The following is a 22,500-nucleotide window of genomic DNA, read 5'->3' as shown; positions in this document are numbered from 1 at the left end:
TTTAACCCCCTTTTTTGCCCAGTTTTTTGGTCAGATGTTGACATATGGGAGGATTGATTTGACTAGTAACCAAGGAGACTCATACTCCTAACTAAAGCGAAAATGATCCCTGGAGGTAGCAAGAATAATAATAATAAAAAAAAAAGGTACTGTATTGAAAAAGTAAAATGAATAACTGAAAAAAGATTGAAATATTGAAAAAAAAAAAAATCCATTGTAATAGATTTTGACAAGAAGAGGAAAAAATCTGACATGTGAGAGAATTAACATGAGCGAAAGTGTAACGGGAAAAGAGAGAGAGAGAGAGAGAGAGAGAGAGAGAGAGGGGCCCACGCAACACAAATATGAAAATCCGCACTATTGCACAGCCTGGAATTAGGGTGTTGCAAAGGGGGTGGTGTAAGGGGGACTAGAGCTGGGTTGTGTTGTGGATCTCTCTCTCTCTCTCTCTCTCTCTCTCTCTCTCTCTCTCTCTCTCTCTCTCTCTCTCTCTCTCTCTCGTATGAGTGTATATCTTTCCTCATTTTGTTATTTTTTTATTTTTTCTCCCTTTCACTACCTATCTATCTGTTTATATCTATCTAATCTATCTGTTAGTCTGTCTTTCAGTCAGTCTGTCCATCTATCTGTCTATCTATCTATCTGTCTGTCTGTCTATCTATGTTCATCAGCCTGTTCTATGTATATTTATTCAAAGAAGTTTCTGCGTATTCGTTATTATCTAGCTGCGTGTGTGTGTGTGTGTGTGTGTGTGAGGGGATTTAATATTGCATTGTTCAAGTTCCTATTGTTTTATCGTGGGATTTGTTGATGGATGTAATGATTGTTAAATGTGCTACCACTAGGCTGTTGAGTTTTCATTATTATTATTATTATTATTTTTATTACTACTACTACTACTACTACTAATTATTTCTCCGCCATCCTTCCTTTTGGACGCCTCGAGGGGGAGAAAAATATAACATGGAAAATAAAATAATGTGGATTTCTTTGACTAATTAAATCTCTTATGTGGCAGAATAAGGGATGGGAAGAGCCTAGTGATTAATTAAAGGTGCTTAGGGTTTTAATTAGAGGTATTTAGCGCCTAATGAAGTAGTTCGGGCTTTTGGTTTCCGTAATTAACCATTCCAGTGTCATTAACCAATTTAATTAGCCTCAAAGGACCTGTGTGACCTCATTTAACCCCTTCATTACCATGATGGGTGATGGACAGGGACGCCTTCATGTGGTGGCACTGATATGACTGGTCGGTGGAGCTGCCCGGTTATACAGTCATCCTTTTGTTCCCTCCTTATCCCCCCAAAGGAGAATGGTAGAATGTGGAAGAAGGGTAATTTTGGCCCGCAGTCCATCTACGACTACTACTACTACTACTACTACTACTACCACCATATATATACTATCTCGCTACTACCATTCATTCATTCATCTCCTGCAGAAAATCTCATAATGAATGGGTTAATGAAGGATGCTAAGAGCCTAATGAAGTAGTTACACTTGTTTGGGTACTCTAACGAGGCTGTTTGAGGAGCGGTGGTGGTGATTAGTGATGAGTTGTCTTGTTTAGCCTTGAGACTTGGAGGGGGTGGTGAACATGTGTGTGTGTGTGTGTGTGTGTGTGTGTGTGTGTGAGAGAGACAGAGAGAGAGACAGAGAGAGAGAGAGACGTCAGGAAAGAGTAAAAATAAAAAAAAAGAAGAAAATATATCCTAGGATTGTGAAGATTAATATCGGTAATATCCAAGAGATGAACTTGTAAATATCCAGAATAAATCGCTAAAGGGAAGGAATTGCGAAAGGGAGGTTGGTGGTGAATGTATATGTGTATATATTGGTGGATTTATATATTGATTTTAATGTCAATGTGGGGAGGATGACTCTTGGGAATATTGAATATGGAAAGCTGGGGATTATATGACTGTCTCTCTCTCTCTCTCTCTCTCTCTCTCTCTCTCTCTCTCTCTCTCTCTCTCTCTCTCTCTCTCTCTCTCTCTCTCTCTCTCTCACCTTTCTTTGATTTTCTCACCTCTCTTCATCTTCTCTGTTTACATCTCCTTTCCTCTCTCCTCCTCACCCCTCCCTCTTCTCATATCCAACCACTCTCGTAATCTCTCCTCGTCTCTCCTCTTCCCCTCCTCATCTCTCCCCTCACCCTTCTTTTCCCTCCTGCCCCTCTTCTTCCTCCTTCTCTCCTCTCATCTCCTCCAGTTCAATATTCATCTCACTCGTTGTGTGTAATGAACCATCCAGGCGTCTCGTAGTGTGATGAGGGTGGTGAGTGGAGAGGGGGTGATGAGGGATGTATGAGTGGTGAGGAAGAGGTGATGAGTCGAGAGTGAGGGATAGTGAATAGTGATTGAATATGTGTGTGTGTGTGTGTGTGTGTGTGTGTGTGTGTGTGTGTGTGTGTGTGTGTGTGTGTGTGTGTGGAAGAGGTGAGAGTTGTGATTTTGGGACGTGAGGGGTAGTTATGGTAAGGGTGATGACTGACAGATGAGGTTTGGAAATGGTGATACGTAATGACTAAGTATACGACGAGGATTTAGGAGCAAGTAAAGGTTATGGTGATGATGTGTGATGAGTATGGAGTAGTGGTGATGACAGTGCTGAGGTAGGGTAGTGGTGATGATGGTTGAGAATGAGGGTAATGGTGATATGGTTAATGAGGGTAGTGCTGATGGTGTGTGGTTAGTAAGGAGTAGTGGTGATGGTGGTGGTGAGAAAGTAGTGGTGATTTTAGTGGTGAGTGGAGAAGGGGAGGGTGATTGGCTTGTCTTGTGGTGTGTTGTGGTCAAGGGGGAATTGTTGCACTTCCTTCTTTCCCCTTTTCCTTCCTGTTTCCTATTTTCTTTTTGATTCTTCCATTCTCCTTTCATCCTTCCTTATTTTCTTTTGTTTTATTTTTTTCCATTTGTGGCATCCATTCTCTTTTACTCATCTCCATTTCCTTCTACTCCTCCATATTCTTTTTCCTTCCTATCACCTGTCTTTTCTTCCCTTTTCTCTTCTCTTCTCTTCTCTTCTGGACTTTCCGAGTTCATAAATCAGAAAGGTACAGTGAGTGAGTGAGTGAGGAGTGAGTGAGTGAGTGAGTGAGTGAGGGAGGGAGGGAGTGAATAAGTTAGTGAGTGAGTGATTGAGGAGTGAGTGAGTGAAAAGTGAGTGAATGAGTTAGTGAGGAGTGAGTGAATGAGGGAGGGAGTGACTCAGTTAGGGACACCCACTAGATTTGGACAGCTGCAAAATGACTTCCTCGAGGGGAATGGGATAAAGATAAGCGTAACCTATACGAAAATGTTAAATTGCAGAATGAATCGCCAAGAAAGAGATGCTAAGGAGCCTTCTAAGACCACGGGTTTTGAGTCCTTAATTATATCCTAATTTGTTCGGCTTGAGGTCAAAGTAATTAGTCCCCTTATAAATAGAAGGTTAATTGTTATTTATGGGGTGGTAGGGGTAATTTGCTGGTTAGAGAGAGAGAGAGAGAGAGAGAGAGAGAGAGAGAGAGAGAGAGAGAGAGAGGAAACTTAACGAGAGAGAGGGGGGTTGCACTTTTCTTGTTTACCCTACCCCCCTCTCTCTCTCTCTCTCCTTTCCTCTCCCCCCCCCTCCTCTCCGCTCCCCCCTTTGGATGACTCACCTACTTCCCCTTCTCGTAGAATAGGGTAGATGGGGAGAGAGAGAGAGAGAGAGAGAGAGAGAGAGAGAGAGAGAGAGAGGATACGTTGTGATTTCCAGTCTCTTCTTTACAATTTCTATCTACCACTCATTTTTCTATCTATCAGTCTATCTATCTATCTATCTGGCATTTTTGTTTATCTATTCGTATCTGTTTTCCATCTACCCGCAACTCATTTTTCTATCTATCTATCCCGTATATAATTTTTCTATCTATCTAATCGTGTCATTATTATCTATCGACCACTTCGCTTTTCTCGAGGCGGGTAGATCGATGCCAGAATGAGAGAGAGCGTTCGATAAATAGAAAAATGATAGATACAGGAAGGCAAATGGAGAAAAAAATAGATGCAGGTAGACAGATAGAAAAATGAGAAATAGGAGTAGATAGATAGTGTAGAAGAGGGAGTGGAAATCTAAGGAACCTCTCTCTCTCTCTCTCTCTCTCTCTCTCTCTCTCTCTCTCTCTCTCTCTCATAATGAAGTGTTTGTGGGTTTTTTTGGGGGGAATTTCGCCCTTATTGCCTATTCTCCCTTGCTCATAATTTCTCCCTTGTGTGTCCTAATGGAGAGTGGAGGGAGATTTAAAAGGGAGAGAGAGAGAGAGAGAGAGAGAGAGGGGTGGAAATGGAAGTGTTTACGGGAAAGGGAGAAATATATTTAGGAGAGAGAGAGAGAGAGAGAGAGAGAGAGATGCGAAATACTCCTTGTCAATATGGCAAGATGAAATTGAAGGGGGAGGGAGGGGAAGAGGAGGGGAGGGGAGGGGAGGGGAGAAGAGAGAGGGGTAATGGTGGGGGTAAGGGGGATGTTGTCTCTGTGTAATGACCCTCCTATTGTCTGAGAGAGAGAGAGAGAGAGAGGCCCCTAAACTCGCTGTGGAAGTAGAGAAAATTAGAGAAGTAGCAAAAGAAGAGTAGTGAGAGGGGTGACTACGATGAAAGAGTAGAAAAGGAATGAAATATTGATGAAAGGGGAGAGGAGAAAGGGGTGATGAAGGGGTGTTAATAAGAGGGAGGGAGGAGGAGGGAGTGTGTCGCGCGCTTAGAGGGGGGTGGAAGTTGCAAAGAGGAGGGGAGAAGGGCTTGAGAGAGAGAGAGAGAGAGAGGGAGAGAGAGAGAGAATTGTAAGTTATTTATTTATTTAAGCTGCTAAAATATACTAAGTCTTCATCAGTTACCACACTAAAAGCCAATTTGTACTTTATATATTTTCATTTTTTTCGTTCCTTCCCTTTTCCAGCAGTTCATCCATATTTTTTCTTCTTCATAATCTATATAAGAAAAAGGAAGGACAACAAATCAATCAGTAGGAAAATCTGAAACACAATTGAACAGTTGAAATTATAAAAAAAATAATAATCAATGAACAGGAAAATCTGGGAAAAGACTCTTGACAGTTGAAATAGTTGAAAAAATATATTGAAAGTGTTGAAAAAAAAAAAAACAGAAAAACGTGAACAGTGGGAATATATAGAAAGAAATTGTAGTTTTTTGGAAATTTGCACACAGTTGGGATATAGGGCGAGCCAGAATGGGTGTTGAACAGTGGAAACGAAAACCAGAAAGGTAAACGTTCGGGTGGTTTGTATATTTTTGCACTTTAAGTTTGTTTTTCCCTCCTCCAAACTTAGATTTCGTATTTAAAGGATTTGCTTGTGTCATTAGTGCTTTTGGCCAATTTATTTTGAGTTTATAGGTGCTCTGTGATATTGTTTTAGGCCTTTTTTTTTATATATGAAAATTTTGAGCAGGTTTGAGATATATTTTCACCGATATGTTCCTCTTTAGTTACCTTTGACAAATAAATTACTGCTGCTTTAAGATTCTGTTGATACTCTGAGTCTTGGTTGCCCCTTCTATGTAAAACAGTACAGTAAGTCAGTGATATCAGGTTTCCGTAGATTACACACATATATCTTTTTTCTCAGCTTCGTTTTGTTAATATGAAATTGACTTGGACTAAAGTTATCAAAATAAAAGGATTTTAGCGTTTTTCGTGATTGCTTTTTCATTTTTCAGGTAACGATAGACTAAGTGAGTATTGAAATGTGGTGTATTTGACTTACCACCACTTGTATTGCATTTTTTACTGCTGTATATAGGACTTAAGTGGTCATGACGGTGATGATGATGATGATGATGATGATAAGAGCAACTTTATTATTATTATTATTATTATTATTATTATTATTATTATTATTTCACAATCTTTATAATTTATCAACATAAACAAAGACTTGCATATTTTCAAGTTCACAGTTTCACCTTTCTTCACCCAACTAACATTAAATTCATCTTCCACAGGGGGAGCGGCGCATCCAACCTAGCCAGGGCGTCTCTCAGGGGCCCACCTAGCCAGCCCACGCCCAACCACGCCCAGAATCACGCCCAGCACGCCCAAAACCACGCCCCAGCCTCCTCGCCCTACCACACCCCCACCCCGCAGCCTAAACATAAGGATTCTATGCTGGAGAAGTTCAAGTTGTTTAACCATAAGGAAAAGGACGCGAGGAATAAGACTACCAGTGAGTTAGAGAGAGAAAGAGAGAGAGAGAGAGAGAGAGAGAGAGAGAGAGAGAGAGAGACCAAAATTCAGAGACCACCTCTTGTAAATTTTACGTCCCCATTCCCCAATCCGGCCGCGTTATTGGTCTCGTTTAAAGGCCGGGGGAACTGTCTAATTGCCCTCGTTAGCTATCGTTAATGAGGAGGGGCTTCGGCTGTTACCTGGACCCTGGAATTGCCGGGAATATTTGGACGTGATTGAGAGAATATTTGGAAGAGAATGGGGGAATAATTGGACCTCAAGAGAGAGAGAGTGTTACGAAAAGAATGGAAAAGATATTTGAAAGGGGCAAAAGGTCTGTTAAAAAGGGAAAAGTAGGAATATTGTAATTGAAGAAATATTTAGGACAGAATGGAGGAATATTTGAATTGGAGTAGAGAAAGTATGAAGAAATATTTTCGTGAGAATGTAGGAATTTTTGGACGAATAAAGGAAGAAAATATAAGATCACTTGGAAAGAGAAATAGGTCTGATATAAAAAGAGGAAAAGTAGGAATATTATATGTGAAGTTGGAGAGAAAGGAGCAGTATTTAGACTGAAACAGAGGAAGTATTTGGAGAGAAGTGGAAAGATAAATTTGAAGAAAGGAAAGGTGAGGTAGAAAGTGAGAGAAGGAATATTGAAAATGTAATAATGCTTGGAAATGAGTGAATGGATATGTATGGCTATGTGGAAGGGACTGAGAGAATATATGAACTGAAATAAAAGAAGTAATCGAAATAAAAGGCAAGAATAATTTACAGAGAAAATAGGTTTATTAAACAAGGGAGGAGGAAGAGTGAATACAAATTAATATAGTAATAAGAACAAATAAGATTAGTATTTAGAAGGGAATGAAGAACTGGTGAAAAACTAAATATGAGAATGGATGAGTAACAAAATTAAAGAACGTTTGAATGGGAAGGGAAGTATATAAACCTGTATTTGGGAGAGGTAATTGAACATGAAGCGGTTGTTGGTAGTATGTCCCTTTATTTGCACATACTGTATTCACACCATATTAATTCGTATTCATTACAAACACAGATTAACACACATATTAGCCAGTGCAACACTGACTTAAACATGCATTGCTTTCACTATAATAAGGAAATATATTTTGAGGTGGATGAGGTGGAGGGATAGAGTAGAAAAGTATATGAGAGAGGAGGGTGTAAGTTGGAAGGAGGGCAATGAAAAGGCAGGGGACAGGGAGATATGGAGGCGATTTGTTGATGGCCACCCTGTATGGGATCAAGGCCTCTGGTTGTAGATGGATAGATTTTCAGTACATACATACGCTACACAAATACATATATATATTGTGATGGTGTATATCTTCTTCTTTCATGGTAATACTGACTGACACCCTCCCCAACACACAGGCAGCAGTGGGGTCAGCAAACGTACAAGCAGCAGTAGTGGATTCAGCAGTGCCAGGTCAGAGCGCTCCGATTCGTCCACCAGTGTGTGTTCCGATGCCCGCCCGCCTCCCCTGCCCCCACATCAGAGGTGAGATGAGGTCATGGGTTTTGAGGGCGTGGTGTTTGTTTATGATTTTCTGCTTGAGTTTTTTTTCCTTGCTTATGCTGTTTTATATCTGCCTAGAATGTTTATTTTAATCATCTTATCTTTACTTTTTTTCTCTTCTCTTCTCTTCTCTCTCTCCCTCCCTCTCTCTCTCTCTCTCTCTCTCTCTCTCTCTCTCTCTTAAAATACGACCAGGGCACATTGTAATTACCGTTTTAATAATCAGTGTATTTAGGACACTGAGTTACCATTAATAGTGATAGTATAGACGTAACCCAGATAGCCCAAGAGCACCTTTTAAAATTATTCAACACCAAACATTCTTTTTCTTAAGCTTTCAAAAGGTGATCTTGGGCTGTAGGAATCAATTATTAACTTTAAATCATTCCAGTTTCACTCTTGTTACCACCAAACGATTTTCTTTCCATAGATGAGACCTTTCTAGTGAGAGGGTTAGTGCAGATTGTCAAGCCCCGTTTATGTGTGATTTTTTTTCTTCTTAGCTGAGTTGAATTGTTTGATGGTAACATGGATGATGAAAAGAAAAAATTGGGACTAAATTTTCCAAGATAGATTTTCGTTTTTGCAGTGCATTGTTGTAAATAAGCACTTACGAGTACATATATATTATGGACAGACACACACATACATATAATACAATACACATAAGCTTTTTCCAGTACTCACTCGGTTTACACACACACACACACACACACACACACACACACACACACACACACACACACACACACACACACACACACACACACACACACACACACACACACACACACTGAACCTACCTCATACTAACCTGTGTGCGTTGTGTTGCGTGCGCGTGTGTGCGTCACCAGCCTCCCTGTGAGCACCAGCAGCAGCAGCAGTGACCAGGCCAGCCACACAGAGGTTCCAGGGGGCGCTGCTCCCCCCAACAAACCACAGGGACTCAGGGGCATCAGGTCAGACTCAAACTATGGATTGTAACTGGTGTATAAATATAGGCAGGCCTCGTCAAGCAGACATGAATGTATAGAATAGATTCATTTTATTTATTTTGATGAGTGAATGAATGAATGGATGGAAACTGTCGATACTGTTTAGATGATAAACATTATGTACTTAAGTCTGCAAGATAAGGATGCGAAGTTGACAGTTAAAGTTAAGGTATTTATGTATGCAGTACCTGACACTTCGTTGACTGGAGGTTGAAGGCATCAGTTAGGATGATAGCCTATCTTGTGGATGGGTTCGGAACTTTTAAGGGTGGATGCCTCATGGAGCAAAAGCCAGTCAGTTATCCGCAAGTGCTGTTGGCTGCAGAAGAGTAGCTATGGGCCCTTATTTTGTACATCAGTAGGGGTAGCCTCTTATTCTACTAATACCACTTTGCTACTGCTTAGAGGGAACAAAATATTAGTCATGTATTTTTATTATCTCACGAGACCTGGGTATAAACTCCTCTGGGAGAGCCTTCTGGAATGTGGTCAAATTATCTGGTGGTAACGAAAATACTGTAGAAAAATCATCTGTACTAAGAGGGTCAATGGAGACTGCTTTTCATTCTTGCAGGCTTTATGGTAGTCTAATTAATTTTGAAACTGAGTGTCTGTTAAACTGGGAAATGAGAGTACCGAATATTTTAAACTTATGATTCATTTATTCACCAGTTTTAAATATGCCGTATGATGTATTGGTCAGAGGTGCCAGTTGGGGTGACGGTCAGGTACTGAGTGCATGTTTAATTCCGCAAGAGGCAGCTGGAGGTTTTTCAGGTGTATAGTTATTTCAGCTCAGGCCTTTCTCCCACCATGAAATATTCTGGGCTGGAAGCATAACCATGGGCTCTTATTTGTTGCATGGGGTATTGTGATACTAGATATAAGTTTTAATAGTCACCAATATTTTCATGCCATCATTTTTTCGTCCCTCAGATCAAAATTCTCCAAGTCTGGTGGGAAGGAAGGGAAGGAGTCGCCCAAGTCTTCCCGCAAAGAAAAGGAGAGAGAGGAACGTGGGTCACCGAGGGGAGGGCACAAAGGTCACCGAGGGGAAAGCCGGGAGAGGGGAAGTAGTGGAGGGAGCAAGAAGGGAGTTGGGGAGAAGTTGACGCTAGAGCTAGAAAATAGCGGGGGTGAAAAGCCAAAATCCAGACAGCCTCCCCCGCAGCATCATCCACCTCCCCCACCACCTCCTCTTGTCCCCAGACCAGAGGCATCACTAGCTCACCCCTCCGAGCATCACCCACACCCTCCTGCCCTCCCGCCTAAAGAGAGGGATCCCCCACCTCCTCCCGCCCCGCCGCAGCACCTCGACCCACCTCCTCCACCTGTACAACAGCAGGGGGAGGGGGGCACTGCTTCCACTCCCGGCAGCCCCCTTCCCCCAAATGCCCCAGGTACAGGGATCCCCAAACCCACAGCTCACGTGAAGGGCCAGACCAAAGCCGCACCACAGCCCACACCTCAGGTCCCCTCACCCAACGTCAACACAGCACACCAGACTAAAGATTACAACAACAAGATGGTCCGTAATTCTCAGGGAGCAACGCCTTCCAGCAAGCACTCCAAAGGGTCCAATGTCAATGCTCAATCCAGCGAGGTCCTTCCAGGTACGCAGGAATCTAGGGACCCCAAGGGCTCCCTCCCACGTCAAAAGCAGCTTGGTAGGCGAGAGGACCAAGGTGGAGGGATCACTGTGGCCAAGGTGAGTCCCATGCCGTGTAACCGTGACCGAGGAGACCCAACCACGCCGTCTGAGTGTCCCTCCACCACCAGCGATGCTTCCCTCAGCGGCCACAGTAACAGCACTTCCTCTGGCACTTCCTCCGTCATATACAAACCGACCAGCTCCGAGGATGACAGTATCTCTGACCTCAAGACACACATAGCCAAGGTTTGTCCAGCTCAAGGCATTGGTTCATTAGCAAGCTTGCAGTTACTTCTGTCAGATTTAAAACTACAATCGTCTCACTTTAACTTGGCCTAGAATATCCATCTGTCCAACATGAATGAAGAGCATGGCAATGTAACACTATAGATTATAATGATAGTCACGAATATGTGCTATGGAGAAGATTTAGAGCAGTAGTTTTATCTTTTTCTGCCAGTGACCAGTGTGAAATATGCTGCAGAAGGATGAAAATCTGGGTTAAGTTGAGGTGAAAGAACTGTAGTGATGTACTGTGCTGTCTTTCTGTACTAATTTAGGTTATTCCATTTCTTCTTAACTTTTGTTCTGTTGGCCTGGTTTTACACTTGTGAGGTGGAGCAAAAAGTGTTGAAGACTTAAATGATTAGTGCTGTAGTGTAAATGAATATGCAGTAATAGACAACTTCACTAAACATTTTTGATAGGTCTGCTACTTTTGTGCTTTCCCGTTCCAGCTTCTCAGTCTCATTCACCCAATTTTTTTGTGGGTAATAATGAAGATGATAATAATGATGATGATGATGATGATGAAAATGACGCTTCTTGCCCAGGTTGAGGAACGAGGTGACGGTGAGGAAGGTGATGAGGTAATCCTGAACATCAAGCCTATGCAGCCGCTGGTCCGAGCCTCCCAGTATGGCTACATGAGGGGGTTGGGTCTACACCAAACACGCACTGTACCACCATCACTCCACGTCTCCAGGCTGGGTGAGTCTCGTTCAGGGATGGGTTGTCTGGTAGAGCTCTTGTTCAGGCTATGTATGTTTTGTGTCATCTTTAAAATATTTTGCCTCGTATATAATCTCCCCTCTTCTTTTATTTACCGGTACTTGTTTGTTTCTGATGGTGTGTAGCTTTCGACTTGTTTAGGTCAGTCATGTTTCGTGTAATCTTAAAATAATGATACTTTGTTTATTGTTTTATGTAGTTACAAATGAGGAAGTAGAGGACCTTTGTGATATTAATGTGGATGTGGTGGAAAGCATTAGAATTACCTTAATGATAGTCTGGCCTTCTGGAGAGAATGGGAAATGAGAGATTGACTCGGGGAGTGCATGTGAGTCGGGTGGAAGAGGCGAGAAGAGGAGACCATGGATGAGATGGAGGGATGGGGTGGAGAGGTATATGAATGAGAAGGAATGTGACTTGGAGAGAGTTGGAGCATAATGGCGGAGAACAGGATGACATAAAGGTGATCAGTTTGTAGCTACTCCTTTCGGGATTAAGGCATCTGGCTAATGATAGATTGATAGACAGCAAACTGATCGCTCAGCTGCTCATTCACAGTTCTGCCATTTGCACTGCTAGTCATCCAGGGAAGCACCGCATATCCATCTGGTCATTGTCATCTTTGTATTGAGCACACAAATGTGCACGTTCCTCCCCATTTACTGCCTAAGGCTCACTACCATAGTGCAATATGCTTCTCACACATGCAGCATACAGTATTTCCGTGGTGTAAATTTCCCCGTATGTCAGGAAAGGAACAGTTCCCTAAACTTATTCCATCCACGCGCAACTAACTTCCACTAAAATCCTTTCTTGCTTCAGCGCTACAAGACGCAGCCAACACGGTGCCCCAGAAGGGCATGAGACTGGGGCCCCACCTGAAGCGACCCCCACAGCCCGGCCCACCAGTCATTGATACAGACTACAGTGATCTCGAGAGTGTGGACCTCACAAATGGTAGGGCATATGACAGTTATTATGTTGATGTGAGAGGGGTTATTATATGCTATATTTTATGTTGTTTGCTGGCGTACTATATGTTGGTCCCTTTAGTCGCAAGTGAAGAATTTATGATGTTGTTGTGATGGTGAATTCTTGCTACTACCAGATTGATATTTCGTTCTGGTAATATATTAATCCTCAACCCAACCTTCAGGCTGTGCGTTTTAGTATGATGATTCTCTCTCTCTCTCTCTCTCTCTCTCTCTCTCTCTGTCACATCCATGTTACTTCCCACCAGTTTTACTGAATTTAGTAGAGATATTCATCCAAGGTCCTTATTTTCCTGCAGGCTCTCTCTCTCTCTCTCTCTCTCTCTCTCTCTCTCTCTCTCTCTCTCTCTCTCTCTCTCTCTCTCTCTGTGTCACATCCATGCTACTTCCCACCAGTTTTACTGAATTTAGTAGAGATATTCATCCAAGGTCCTTATTTTCCTGCAGGCTATGTGTCAGATGGTGATGTGCTGCGGACGGTGGGATACAAGGGAGGCGCCCCACCCTCTGAGCTGGACGGGTACCTGAGCGAGGGTGGTGCCTCACTCTACGCACACCGCCTCACTCAGCGCTTCAGGGAGGGCATGCGACAGGTCCACGAGAGCATGAATAAGGTCCAGCACTTCATTCAGGACGATAGGTGAGTACTGCTTGCATCTCTCAGCAGTGTTAGTTGATTAGTCATTGACCTTGCCACGATTGCAATGATCGCCAGTCTTGTGGTGAGTTGGTATTGTCACTTGCATCTGGTTGTCGTATTTCACGTTTTATAAACTCATGTTGTACACTTTAACCTGTCATCAGCACTTGTCATCTTTGTTATGATCTTAATTGAATATCCTTGCCTAGCTGTTGATTCACTGGCATGCGTCTTTTTTAATTCAAATATTGCACACAATTAAGTGCACACCATTGGATCGAGGATGCGTAGGCAGCATGTGACTACCCCATTCATCACACACACACACACACACACACACACACACACACACACACACACGCATCAATGATATTTAGATTCAAAGATAATAAGCTAACTGCAGTCTTGTGCATAACCTTACGTCCCATTTTACTCTCTTGACCCGCGTGTATGGTGGTGTAAACTCCCTTTTCTCCCAGCTAAGAGTTAAGACTTACTGTATTAGTGCAAGTTACCAGAGGATATATGAGAGATAGGGGTGTGAGTTTGAGGAAGGGAAACCTAATTGCGGAAGGCAGGATGACATGGAGGCGATTGGTTTGTGGTCAGCCCTTAGCAGGGTTAAGGCATTTGACCATAGATGGATAGAGTAGGTTAAGTAGGCTTTGTATTGATGTACTTTAGACATTATGGATATTGAAGCAGACTTTTTTTTAAACATAAAATTAATGATGACCAGGAAGATTAACTGGGTATGAGTTGGAATTATGTAATCATGTGCTTTAAAAATAATCCACGGTCACGTACGTTCCGAAATTTTAACGTAATGACAGTTTATCAGGTACTGTATCAGCGCCACATTATTTCGCTTTTGTGATTTTGCATTTCTAAGTATATGGCGCATTTAAGTTTTGAGGTGTTGTAGAAATATATAGTGGTCCCCAAAGCGATGATTTTCTACGGAACCGACTCAGTGCTCAAGAGAAAACGGACTTGGTTATTGATTTGGGTGTTGGCCCCGACTCATGACTCATACCGCATTTCTTTTCATTCGCTCTTTCCTTGCAGTCCGTTCATCTGTCACTGTGCGTCCGCCTGGGAAGCACGGAAAGAAAAGAAAACGTCTCTCGATTTGAATACTCTGCGAATAAACAAACTATTTTTCATTCGTTTTATAGGTGTTGTTCGTCCTCTTGTCTGGCTAAACAACGGCTAAAACTTGTTCTTGTCGTACTTGTTTGACTGATGACAAAGTAGACATGGACAGTTAGAGTGTAGAAGTAAATATTTGGGAAGAAATTTATCCTTTTGTTTTTATTTGACATTCGAGACATTGGTAAGTTAGAAAGTAGCTGACGACTAAATCATCATCATCATCATTACCATCATCATCATCATCATCATCCAGACCTCCTTTCCCATCCCAAGATTGGATGAGGTAGGGATGAGAGAGCCAGGGAAATACAGAATGAGATACTTACCAAACTATGCCCAGTAAATGAGCCACATCCTCATTCATTTACCATTCAGGTCTCCGGAATCCTAGCTCCACCTGATAGGTCTAAAAAACATTTCGCTCGTGGTTGCCTTACACTCACAGATCTGACAGTCAATCCGAGTACTGCCAAGTTTAAGAGGGATGCAAAACACTGGTTATACCTTCCTCTGCACAAAGTTCATCCAGCCAACTCGATCGCTTGTCAGTTCCTTAGCGTCATTTGCTCCTATACCACTCTCTGACACACTCATTTCCCTTGACCACTTTCTTTTAGGCCTACCACGTCTCCTCGCACCTTCAGATTCGCTCATTTATACCCATTTCACCACTCTGTTCACACCCATTCCCCACCCATTCTCTCCTCATATCTGTAGCCTACCATCTAAGCATATTCTCTTCAGTTCTTGTGTCCACAGACGTCCATACTCCGCGTCCTTTCACGAATCACATTATTCCTTCTCTCGTCCTCTCTCCGCACGCCACACACATTCCTCAACAGTCCCATCTTCGCTGCTCTTACACTTGTCTTTTCTTTTTCATGCCACACCTTATCACACCCAAAACACTTTAAGACTAAAATACAGGAAATAAATTGTTCTCTCAGTATGTTTTCGGTTGAGTAGGAATCGACCTTGAGAAGTGGATTAAACATTGAGGAAGAAAATAGTATTGAGTATCGCTGCGTTTTTTTTATCATTTTAGGTTCGGGAAAGAAAATGCCCTTAAAGAAAAATCTCCAAATAAATTTATATTTTTGTTTGGAAGAAATATATCCGGAAAAAAATTCGCTCCAAGTAAATATATCTTTTTCTGGCTTCCTTCCAACCAGCTGATATTTTTCCCTCCAGTGGGCTAGATTTACGGAGCCTCTTCCCTCCCTTCTTCAATACCCGACATCAGGTATACACGCGGGAGGGTAGTAATGTATTCCTCCTGCTCCTCCTCCTCCTTCTCCTCCTCCTCCGCCTCCTCCTCCTCCTCCTCCTCCTCCTCCTCCAGTGCCTCGTATCAAGTTCCCTCGATATATACGTGAGATATTTCCCCTGGAGACTCCTGCGTTTTCCTGTCTGGCTCCACATGCAGACTAGGCCTCATATTCCCATCGGTTAAGGAAGCTCCCTAACACCTTTTCCTTAACGATTTATTTTTGGATATGGTTGGTTAACATAATTTTGCCTGTTGTTTATGCAGAGTATGGCGATATTAGAATGATTTGTGTAATACGGTGAGGGACGGTAAGGTGTAATGAACAATATAAATCGCTAAGGAATAGGTGCTAGGGAGCCTTCTTACCCCACGAGAACACGGGCCTAGGATTTTCTTATCGTGGGCTTAGGCTGCTCCCTGACACGTTTATATTCACCTGTGTCTGTCTGTTTGCGTATACGATCTCTCAGAAAATTGCTGTAGAATTTCATTGACATATAATGGATAGGTGGGCAGTGGGTCAAGGAAGAGATGGTTAGGTTTTGTGGTGGATGCAAATGGAGGATTCTCTTGTTGCGTTCTAGGTATTATTATTATTATTATTATTATTATTATTATTATTATTATGGTGGGATAATTTTCTCGTCTGATATATATGGCTAGACAGCATATATATATATAAAAAACTATTAATAAAACAATACATACAGGCCTTCTTAGCTGAACCATAGGAATCATCATCATCATCATCATCATCAATATACGGGTCACTATCAACGTTCAGTATGCAAAAGTAAACATTGAAGGAATCTGACAAGGGAACAATACAATCTGGAAAGAATGTTGAAGATACGAAAATCGGATAGTGCAGGATTTTTTTTTTTTTTTTTTCCAGCATTTGACTATTGAGTTTGGCTTTCGAGAATTTTAAGTCGAATAAAGTGACTCTCTTGGAAAATGGAGAGAGAGAGAGAGAGAGAGAGAGAGAGAGAGAGAGAGAGAGAGAATCATAGTTAAAGATTTTCCACAAGCTTATATACAGTACTGTTGAAAAGAGAGAGAGAGAGAGAGAGAGAGAGAGAGAGAGAGAGAGAGAGAGAATCATAGTTAAAGATTTTCCACAAGCTTATATACAGTACTGTTGAAGAGAGAGAGAGAGAGAGAGAGAATCATAGTTAAAGATTTTCCACAAGCTTATATACAGTACTGTTGAAGAGAGAGAGAGAGAGAGAGAGAGAGAATCATAGTTAAAGATTTTCCATAATTTTGTCATATTTCCCCGATTTTAAAAGTTCTGCGTTGAATATAAAAGTTTCTCCTGATTAAAGAAAACGGAGAATGTAAATATCAGGTTGTAATAGAGACTTTCCCGTTTTTTCTACGCCATTTGTCAAGTGATGCGTGGATTTGGAACTTCGCGTTGAATTTTTTACGTGAGTGATGGAAAACGGGAAACACAAGAGATGAATTGAGACTAAAATTGTGTGATATTAGGAAGAATTATTTTATTTTTCTATTTATTTATTTACTTATTTATTTATTATTGAGGGACTGATAGTGAGAGGGTTAATAGAGGTAGATTTTTTTTTGTGGGAATTTTTTTATGTCGATTGCATTATGATAAACGTATTCTCTCTCTCTCTCTCTCTCTCTCTCTCTCTCTAGCACATTTTAATCTTCTGATCACTAACGAAAAAATCCATTGGCTCCTTATTAGAACCCATTATCTAGTTCAATTGTGTTAGGCGGAGATTTAGCACACCCATTCAACCCATTAGAATCCACAGACTCATTATGTTTAAACCCATTAGCCTCAGTAATGGGAGGAGTCTTTATTTACCAAAAGCCACAATAATAGGAGAGAGAGCTTATATTAAGCACCCAATTTGCCCATTTAAACCCATTGCACCTTTAGTTTTGCTGTTATCACCCCATTAAAACCCCTTGACCCATTATATTTACACCCATTAGCCAGAGTAATGGAAGGAACTCTGCATTTATCGTCCTTATCATCCATAGCATCTTTTCTCACCCCAATTTGCCCATTAAAAACCCATTTACCCCATTACTTCAACTGTTAGCACCCATTTTCCCCATTAAAAACCCAGTGACCCATTATATTTAAACCCATTAGCCGCAATAATAGGAGACAGGGTATATTAAACACCCATTTTGCCCGTAAAAACCCATTAACCCCGTTAGTTCTACTGTAAGCACCCATTATCCCATTAAAAACCCATGACCCCATTACGTCTACTGTTAGCATCCGTTTTCCCATTACAAACCCATTTACCCCATTACCTCAACTGTTAGCACCCATTTTTCCCCATAAAAAATCCATTGACCCATTATATTTAAACCCATTAGCCGCAACAATAGGTGACAGGGTATAATAAACACCCATTTTGCCCATAAAAACCCATTAACCCCGTTAGTTCTACTGTAAGCACCCATTATCCCATTAAAAACCCATGACCCCATTACGTCTACTGTTAGCATCCGTTTTCCCATTACAAACCCATTTACCCCATTACCTCAACTGTTGGCACCCATTTTTCCCCATTAAAAACCCATTGACCCATTATATTTAAACCCATTAGCCACAATAATGGGAGGAGCAGCAGTCAAAGCGGGATGGCAAGCTCAATGGAAGCACCCTCTCCCGCACCTTCCTCCACCCACTCAGAAACCATGCACTACGACGCCGAGGAAGAGGAGGAGGAGGAGGAGGAGGAGGAAGAGAAGAGGAAGAAGAGGAAGGAGGAGGAGGAAGGAAGGGAGAGGAAGAGGGCTATAGGAGGAGGAGGAGGTGTTAGGCGGTGAGTGTGTGAGGCATGAGTGTGTTTGTGTTGCGTTCGTGTGTGAATTAACTAAGTTTGTTTTAGTTACCCCCTAAATTTTGATTCTCTCTCTCTCTCTCTCTCTCTCTCTCTCTCTCTCTCTCTCTCTCTCTCTTTTCTACATATATTTTCCCTCGTCATTGTCTTTCCTCTCTACTTCATAAACACTTTCACTTCCCCACATTTCTCTCTCTCTCTCTCTCTCTCTCTCTCTCTCTCTCTCTCTCGCGTGCAAGCCCGACACTTAACATGCGTGTGTTTGATGTGTTTGCGTGTGTTTTTCCCCCCCATACTAACAGCTTGTCTGCCCGTGTTTTGTGGAATAATGAAGATATGATTTTTTTTTTTTTCGTTTGAGTGGTTTGCTAACGAAGGATAACGGGACAGTCATTTATCGTTCGTGAAAAATTGCGTTGGTTTTTATCGTTTCGTTTTTCCTTCGTAATTACTCTCTCTCTCTCTCTCTCTCTCTCTCTCTCTCTCTCTCTCTCTCTCTCTCTCTCTCTCTCTCTCTCTCTCTCTCATAACTTCCCTCTTTTCTCAGTATACTTTCCTCTTGCCATTGTCTCCTTCATTCCTTTGAAACTCTCTCTCTCTCTCTCTCTCTCTCTCTCTCTCGCACTTTCCTGTTTTATGTCAGTACATTTTCCCCTTTTCATTGTGTTTCTTCCCTTCATTTTAAACATTTCCTCTCTCTCTCTCTCTCTCTCTCTCTCTCTCTCTCTCTCTCTCTCTCTCTCTCTCTCTCTCTCTCTCGCACTTTCCTGTTTTATGTCAGTACATTTTCCCCTTTTCATTGTGTTTCTCCCCTTCATTTTAAACACTTCCACTCTCTCTCTCTCTCTCTCTCTCTCTCTCTCTCTCTCTCTCTCTCTCTCTCTCTCTCTCTCTCTCTCTCTCTCTCTCCACAACTGCTAACCAGAGAGTTTGGGTGTCTATGTAGTCAACCATATTTATACCACAAATAGGGATGCGGTTTCTGTTAATATTATAAGGTGATAAAAATTACGTGTATGGTATAGGGACGAATTTTGGTATTACGCTAAGTTTGGCTTCTAATTTCTAAGACCCGCCGATATGTAAAAATACCCCCGTTAACACCAGTACACCAGTCCTGTGTGAGAGAGCCCGGGTATGTATTCGGTATGGACGGTGGGTGTTAGCGCCGAAGTGGTGACATGTATAGTACGTAGGAGGACTACTGGGCCTCAGGGAAACACACACACACACACACACACACACACACACACACACACACACACACACACACACACACACACACACACACACACACTTGCTGGAACTCCCCAAAGTATGTAAGCAAAAATTTTAATCTCTAGTTTATTATTTACAGGAATGAAAGTAAATGAATCTTTCGTTAAAAAAAAAGAAAAAGAAAAAGAAAAGAAAGAAAGAAATTGTCAGGTGTGGCGAAATACATGTGCAGAAATTATGTTCGTATAAAATAGATAATATAGAGGGAAAAAAAGTTGATTATATAAGTTTGGGAACCACATACATTGAAAGTTAGGCGGCATGAATGTAGATATAAGAACGAACATAGATATAGAGAGATGTGAGTACTGATATGTTGAAATATTTACCGTGGGTGTGAGAGAGGAAGACTGTTGAAGATTATAGGAGGAGGAGGAGGAGGAGGAGGAGGAAAAGAAGAAAAGGAAGAAGAAAAAGAAGAGGAGGAGGAGGAGGAGATGGTGGTGGTGGTGGTGGTGGTCGTGGTGTGTGTGTGTGTGTGTGTGTGTGTGTGTGTGTGTGTGTGTGTGTGTGTGTGTGTGTGTGTCTGTCTGTGTCTGTGTGTGTGTAAGCAGGAGTAGAAGAAGCAGAAAAGGAGAAAACTGAGATAAAGTCATAGCGAAAGGTTAGTGGGAGAGAGAAGAAGAGGAAGACGAAGACGAAGGAGGAGAAGAAGAAGGTGATGAAGGAGAAGAGGAAGATTAAGAAGGAAGTAAGAAAGATTAAAGTCATGAGGAGGAGGAGGAGGAGGAGGAGGGATCATAGGGGATGAAAGAGAGAGAGAGAGAGAAACGGGGGGGGGGGAGCTAAGAGGGAGGAGGAGGAGGGATAGAGAAGGAGGAAGTTTTGGAAGTGGTCCATAATTCATGGGATTATCTCTCTCTCTCTCTCTCTCTCTCTCTCTCAAGGCCACACCAAGTACGTTTGTGTGTGTGTGTGTGTGTGTGTGTGTGTGTGTGTGTGTGTGTGTGTGTGTGAGAGAGAGAGAGAGAGAGAGAGAGAGAGAGACTAATATCCTCATTATTTTGCTTCTGCGTCTAAATTCCTGCATTATATCCGTTTTGTATGTATTCCAGCCTTCGTTATTGATACGTAATTATTCCTTTGTTATTTTTGAGGTACGTACCTGGTAATGCGTTCGTTATTCTAGTTATTTATAAATACCACCGTTATTTATTTACTTATTTTTATATTTGAGAATTAATCACTGCATTTCTTTAGCATTTACAAACCGGTCTTATTTTTTGCTTATTGATCTGACGATTTTATTTTTGACTGAGAGAGACTTTCTGGACTGGAGGGATAATAAAAGACTATATTTTTTTGTATTGAGTCTCCTTGGTTACTAGTCAAATTCATCCTCAAATCTGACTACACATGGCCATGAACTGAGCTACAAAGCGGCTGCGTATCTTTACCATGTCAAAAAATACTATAACCTTATTTTGTAGAGTCTCCTTGGTTACTAGCCACACTCCCTTAACCTCTTTGATGATTGAGAGTTTTTCCTAATTTATTAAAAGTAGAAATGCTTAGTAAAGGAGCATAGAGTGATTTACTAAGGTGAATGATAATCGTCTGCTAGTAAGAATAAAATACAAAGGTCGTTCTCGGAAGGAAGGGGTGAAGGTGGGAAAGGTGCTCGATGGAGTGGAGTAGGTGTTGCATCAGTGGAAAGAATTTTGGATGGATTTGCGTCACTGAATAGGGAGTTGATATGTGTTAGGGGACGAGGGGAGAAGAGGAGGGGAAAGGGGGAAGCGAGAGGAGGGGAGGGAAGGGAGAAGGGAGAAGGCGAGAGGAGAGAAGGAGAGAGGAAGGGGAGGTATGACAGGGGGAGGGGTTGGATTAGGGGAGTGCAAAAGAGAGGGAGGGTTGGGGGAGGGGTAGGGACGGAAATTGGGTTAGGAGAGGGGGAAGGAGAGGGGAGAGGTTGCGTCAGTGTGAGAGAGAGAGAGAGAGAGAGAGAGAGAGAGAGAGAATGTACTGAAGGTGAAATAGGTGTAGATTGGGATTCCCTACGTCTCATTCCACTGTGTGTGTGTGTGTGTGTGTGTGTGTGTGTGTGTGTGTGTGTGTGTGTGTGTATACTGTCTGTCCCGCTTTCTGCCTTTCTTTGACTTACTGTTTATCAGTTTGTCTTTGCAGTTGTGTTTCTCTGTCTGTCTGTCTGTCTCTCTGTCTGTCTGTCTGTCTTTCTGTCTCAGTGTTACTCTTTATCTCTTTATGTGTACGAGTATTTTTCTGTTTTTTTCTGTTTCTTTGTTTTTCTTTTTCTGTCCATTTCTTTATGTATTTTCTGGTGTAGTTTTCCCAGTGACCTTTTGTGTTTGGTACTTGTGCTTACGTGGTTGAAAGAGAGAGAGAGAGAGAGAGAGAGGGGGGGTAAAGGTGGAAGAGAAAGAAGGAAAGAAAGAAGGAAAGAAAGCTTAGTCAGACCCCATGACTAACCGTCTAGAACGCAGTCGATATTGAGAGAGAGAGAGAGAGAGAGAGAGAGAGTCTATTTTCACCTGGCAAATATTCGTAACCTTTTGTCGCTTTGATGGCCAGGTATAGTCAGATTGGAAGGTGAATTTGACTAGTAACCAAGGAGACTAAATACGAAAAAGCTACATTCTTTATATATTCTTTATTTTCACATGCTAAAGATCCAGAACTCCCTCTGTAGCTTAGTTGATGGGCAGGTGTAGTCAGATTGAAGGATGAATTTGACTAGTAACCAAGGAGACGAAGTGCAGAAAAGTATAATTCACACGGCCAAGATACGTAACCTCCTGACTAGTAACCAAGGAGACGCATTCGTACCTCTAAAGGCTCATCGATTATCACGCAGCCATGATTAAGATTTGGCCATTTCTGTCGGGTGAAAACAATTATTTCTATATATTAAAGGGATTTTTTGGATATATTAGAGGGATTTTTTTAGGACA

The 22,500-nt window shown here is 41.9% G+C and overlaps 1 protein-coding gene across 1 annotated transcript in view; it reads left to right on the top strand.

Annotated features, from left to right (window-relative positions):
* Window positions 1-22,500, top strand: part of LOC145402543 (uncharacterized) — a 250,105-nt gene that overhangs the window by 158,345 nt on the left and 69,260 nt on the right. Inside the window, exons 4-11 of the mRNA XM_080274548.1 lie at window positions 5,988-6,208; window positions 7,615-7,741; window positions 8,614-8,718; window positions 9,691-10,651; window positions 11,239-11,395; window positions 12,239-12,373; window positions 12,856-13,048; window positions 18,098-18,210. Of these exons, the coding sequence (XP_080130674.1) occupies window positions 5,988-6,208; window positions 7,615-7,741; window positions 8,614-8,718; window positions 9,691-10,651; window positions 11,239-11,395; window positions 12,239-12,373; window positions 12,856-13,048; window positions 18,098-18,210 (2,012 nt within the window). The remainder of the gene's footprint in view (window positions 1-5,987; window positions 6,209-7,614; window positions 7,742-8,613; window positions 8,719-9,690; window positions 10,652-11,238; window positions 11,396-12,238; window positions 12,374-12,855; window positions 13,049-18,097; window positions 18,211-22,500) is intronic.

The sequence above is a fragment of the Coenobita brevimanus genome, chromosome 58 (assembly GCF_032717465.1).
Source record: "Coenobita brevimanus isolate Jiangsu-jjx chromosome 58, ASM3271746v2, whole genome shotgun sequence".
Lineage (NCBI taxonomy): Eukaryota > Metazoa > Arthropoda > Malacostraca > Decapoda > Coenobitidae > Coenobita > Coenobita brevimanus.
The sequence above is the reverse complement of the archived record's forward strand: the minus strand, read 5'-3'. Positions and strand labels throughout refer to the sequence as shown.